Source organism: Penaeus vannamei, chromosome 5, assembly GCF_042767895.1.
Source record: "Penaeus vannamei isolate JL-2024 chromosome 5, ASM4276789v1, whole genome shotgun sequence".
Lineage (NCBI taxonomy): Eukaryota > Metazoa > Arthropoda > Malacostraca > Decapoda > Penaeidae > Penaeus > Penaeus vannamei.
In genome coordinates this window covers 937,742-942,741 of record NC_091553.1, presented here as the reverse complement: position 1 = coordinate 942,741, position 5,000 = coordinate 937,742, and the positions used below count along the sequence as shown (strand labels likewise).

The 5,000-nt window shown below is 34.9% G+C and overlaps 1 protein-coding gene across 2 annotated transcripts in view; it reads left to right on the top strand.

Moving 5' to 3' along the window:
• Nucleotides 1-1,698, top strand: part of Naprt (nicotinate phosphoribosyltransferase) — a 52,548-nt gene extending 50,850 nt beyond the window's left edge. The window contains exon 14 of one of the 2 annotated variants that reach the window (XM_070121717.1): nucleotides 943-1,698. In XM_070121717.1, the coding sequence (XP_069977818.1) occupies nucleotides 943-956 (14 nt within the window). In that variant the 3' untranslated portion in view covers nucleotides 957-1,698. Of the gene's footprint in view, nucleotides 563-942 lie in introns of those variants that run through there. The other variant, XM_070121716.1, reaches the window with a different exon arrangement.
• Nucleotides 1,699-5,000: the final 3,302 nt, after the last annotated feature.

The window sequence follows — 5,000 nt, the reverse complement described above, 5'->3', positions numbered from 1 at the left end:
TTCAGACAATATGTATTGCCACTGTACAAAACTCATGACTGTCACCACAAAACCACACACAGTATATGTTGATTTTATGCAAAAGAAGGGAGCAAGTAAAGGAACTGAGTGTAAGGAAGAGGGAGAGGAAGAGGAGGGAAATTGGGGAGAGGGAGAGGGAGAGGACGAAGGAAAAGGGCAGGATAGAGGAGAAGGAACTACTTACTTAAAAGTGTGCTTAGTTAAGACACAGTTTAGTAAACAGTTTGGTACACCTAATGAGGGTTTATGAATAAGGCATTTGTTCAAGGGTATTTTATTTTAAACATTTTAGTGCACTCTATGAAAGTGATGGAAGAATATTGTACATGTATGTTTGCTTTTATCAACATGAATGCATGAGATCTGTTGTCTGGAGGAGTAAGAATTCTGTTTTTTATAAGAAAATAGTTGTGTTTTATCAAGTTGACAGTCAGTACCACATTGATAAGTTTAAGTCATAAATATAAGCCATAGAAAATATGAAAGAAAAGTGCTTTTTGTGCTGTAACATGTATGGATGAACTAAATAAAAAAAAAAAAATGGAAACAGTTTAAGGATTCAGATAGATATAAAAGAAACTCATCTGCACACAAAAACTGTAATTGCTAATTCATAAAATCTTGCAGTTGCAAAACTGTTGAATTCATGATTAGATCAGAAAATGTGTTATTTTTGTGAAATCATTACTTTAAAAACAGGAGGACCACAATGGATATTAACAATAGTTATACTTGTAATATATATAAATAAATGTCACTTTGTATGCAGATCAAGCTGTAAAATTCTACAATTATATTTACGCTCTCAAACATTCAGTAATATATGTTTTTTTCAATCATTTATGATTTTGATGGCCAGAGAATTAAGCTGAAAATGGTTGCACTTGAGCCAGCTTGTAAGTTTTTCTTTTCATCTCACAGGTAATATTTGTTGACGTATGAGGAAGGGAGGTAATCACCAAAGCCATGATGTAATTACTCATTAACTGTAGCTGTATATTGAAAAGTAAGTCACTATCACTTCTTGATTACTGTCTAGCTAGGCAGAGTATCCTGGTAGGGGAAACATAGTTATTTATGTCTGTCATGGATGTGTATGTCCTCGACCTCTGTACTTGATGATTTATCGGAGTAGCTCCTCACAAGGGTACCCAGTGACTAGACTACTGGTAATTTAGTATGTCGTGTGTGGATAGCAAAAGTTCCTCCGTAATATTGTTAAGTCTTTTGTGATTATACCTGTTATAATATTCAGTCATGATTTTTTGTGTGTGGTGCTGAATCAGTGAAGCAAAAGGAATTTCAAATTTCTTATGTGAGTGTTACTTGACAATTCTTTTTCTTTGTGAAATATGGGCAAATAAACTGTATGTGACTTTCTGATGTGGGTTATGTTATATTTTAAGTGTAATCATTTCTTGGATAGAGGAAATACTTAGTGATTTTATTCCTGTTTACAAATACTTTCTTGGTAAAGATCAATTTTTTTAGAGATATAAAGGAAGAATAACTAAAGCTGTTGCATATTTTTTTATTGGCACTTATTAGTTATAGATGGTAGAGGCATAGAAGATACCATGTTGGTTATTTTCCGTCCAGATTTCATGGATGAAAGTGAAGTGATGATATGTAATTTGTCACTCACTCACTGACACACAGACACACAGACACACACACACACACACACACACACACACACACACACACACACACACACACACACACACACACACACACACACACACACACACACACACACACACACACACACACACACACACACACACACACACACATATTCTCTTATGATTTTAATGCATAGATTCATTTCATGCTTACTTTCATAAGACCAAACCTGCCAGAATATATTTTGGTCTTAAAAATCAGAGTGAGATACAGTAGAAGGTAAACCCATTAATCCTGAAATAGTTTCAGAGGTCAGTTGAGTGATAAATTTTAGGAAGTGAACAGTATTTTACCCTTTAGGTGTTAGACAATAGGGAGTTAGAAATGGATGTTAAAAGAAACAAGTCTAATGGTTGTAGTTGTGCTGTGAAACTATGTTAAAAAAGTGCAATATATTTGAAACACTGGCTTTAAAGGATTATTGTGGAATGCAGATTTGTTTCCATTGCTTCATAAAAGTTAAGTAGAATGACTGATTTTAAAGAATGTCTCTTACATTATCCAGTTATGAAGTGGTGTCTTAAGAAGACTTCCAGTTTACAAAACAAAATTGTAAAGATTACCGATTTCTTCTCATATCTGCTTTTATTGTAAAAATTTGGTACAATGATGTGCTACGTGTCTATGTTTCTGTATAGGTTAAGGGTCTTAACTTTGATTGTACAGTGTATCTTGTACATCTAGACATTCCTTGGGCCTATATAAACTATACTCTGGCCTTTATTTTTTACATGTCATAGAAAAGTTAGTCCAGATTAGAGTACAAGACATTCAGATTATTGCATGAAGATTCAAGTTGTAAAGGTTCAGTAAGACACGAGGAAATCAATCTGTGTTTGGTAAAAACTGCTGTTATATCTTATTTCTTTATGTTATTATTATCATTATTATTTTATTATTGTTATGACTATTGTCATTATTGTCATTATTATTTCTCCACACCATGTCAGCTGTTGCATGAAGAATGTTTCATTCTTAAGAAAGTTTTGGATATTTCTGTGTCCTACTGGTAGAGAAATGTAGTCTTATAACACAGAAGTTTGTCCTGGTGTAATATTTCCCTAATTGTGTTAAACTGGCAGATGTTGTTTATTAAAGTCAGTTGCTTTTAATCATTCTCAGATTTTTTAACATGTAACAAGTCCAGATTTAGACATAATTGCTATAGTATTTTAAGTATTGATTTCGTGTAAGAATGTGATTTGCTCTTTCGCTAAAAATGAAATAACCTAGAAATAATATAACTAGTCATAATAATTATCCAAGGCCTTACAGACAAAAAAATATGGATTATGATATAAGAAAATACCATTTATGTGAAAATATATAGGAACAGAATAGTACACCTGTACAGTAGAAAAATAGGAATGCTTAATCTTTTTTTAAAGACAAGTCTTTGCACATAATTGTGTGTAAGTCTTGTACTCATTTTGGCAGATAGTTCATTTGAGTCATTTATCCTGAAAAGGGTAATGTTGCACAGGATAAATACCTAAGACTAAGGATGTGCTGGTTAGCATTCTTATGGTATTTTAGAATTTATTTTTTATAGTACACCTCAAGGAACATCTGCTGTATGTTAGTCTTGGAAGTACTATGTTCCTCCTTGATATTGTTGATATTATGTGGAAAATATATATGAAACAAATTAGTAACTGTAACTGTCTAGCAGAACACAAATTCTTAGCTGTTGAACCTATAAAGATATTGATGATTAAATGGTTGTTTTCTTTTCTTTTTAACTTTTCCAGTATGTACACTAACCAATATTCACATACATAGACTATAAATCTACATATATAAGTGATGAAAATCTACACATTCATATACAGTTATATACATACATTTTTATGTATATTTCTAGTACATATATGCAAGCATAGATATATATACTTCCATGCAAAAATGCAGACATACATGAAATTAGATTGCTTTTTATCTTAACCTGGCAAAGAAGTATTTTTCAAGATAATGGAGCTATCAGGACGGGCAGAAACAAGAAAGTGAAATGGCTGTAGGTGTGTTATCAGAAAAGGCCTGGAAGAGAACTAAAGCAGGATATTTGAAAGGGAAACTAATTCGAGGAAATATTAAAGATTCAAAGATAGGGTCAAACTTCTATTATCTATACAGTTTACAGGCAAATTACAGAATAACATATAAAACAGTCTGTTCTTGTAATGGATGATGAACAAGAAAAAAATGGAAATCACAAATCCTTGCAAAGCATGAGATTACAATAGACATTGTGGAGTTCAGGGGGGAAAGCAAAGGTAAAAATATGTTATTACCTATAGAAAGTTTTAAAAATTATGTAAAATCTTACATGCTTGTTCGTTTCCCTCCAAACTGTATAGGAAGTTGAACCATAAAGGGGGCAGCATCCAAAGGAGTATATACAGCCTTTAGTTTGACCAAAAACGCCCAATCCGTTGCCTGTTGTGACGTGGAAAGGGGATTAGAAGATGGAGACTGGGACCCAATCCTGGGATCACCCTTGCCTTAGGCCTCAGCCCTCGACTCGACTAATTTTGCACAGTCTTTTCTTTTTTCCTTTCTTTTCCCTTCTACTATCCACTTCCTAAGGTGTGACAGCTGTGTTGAAAGGATGAAAAGCTGACTTTGCACCAGTCATGAATGGTATGTGGGAATCATGGGTATGGTATTACCCCGTTTAGTTGTCTTCTGTTGCCCTTGGAGGGGACCCTGAGGCCTGGACTGTTTCTCTCCCTAACAAGCTTAGGGCATGTTAGGGAGAGAAACCAGGCCAGTAATTGAAGATTTTTCACCTTTATTAAGGACATTGAAGCTTCGCCCTTTATCACCTAGCTCTCCAGATTTAAATTCTCCCGATTCCCCCGACGCAGGCTCTCCTTTGACTACAGCTCAGCATGGTTACTACCACCACCTTCTCAATGAGTAGTATCACCTCAGTCCGGTTCAAATCACCCACCCAGGTCATTACTCAACCTCTAGAAAATATTCTTCCTCCTCCCCACAGCTTTCTTCATCTAGTACCCCCTCCTCCCTTAATAATACTCTGCTGTCTTATTGTCCACCTCTTTACAGAACTATTTGTCTCAACACCACTTCCTCTTCAGCACGTCCCCGTTCTCCTACTACCCACACTGTTATAAATCGTTTGGATACTCTGTTTGCGTCAAATGGGGTCGATTTCTTTCGCGATCCCCTCTACAGTCCCTTATTCTGACAATACTCTCCTCTTCCCCAAAAAACAAGTAGGCAGCCTTGTCACAGTGACATCCGAATCCCAAGCTAAAGCATTAACAAAC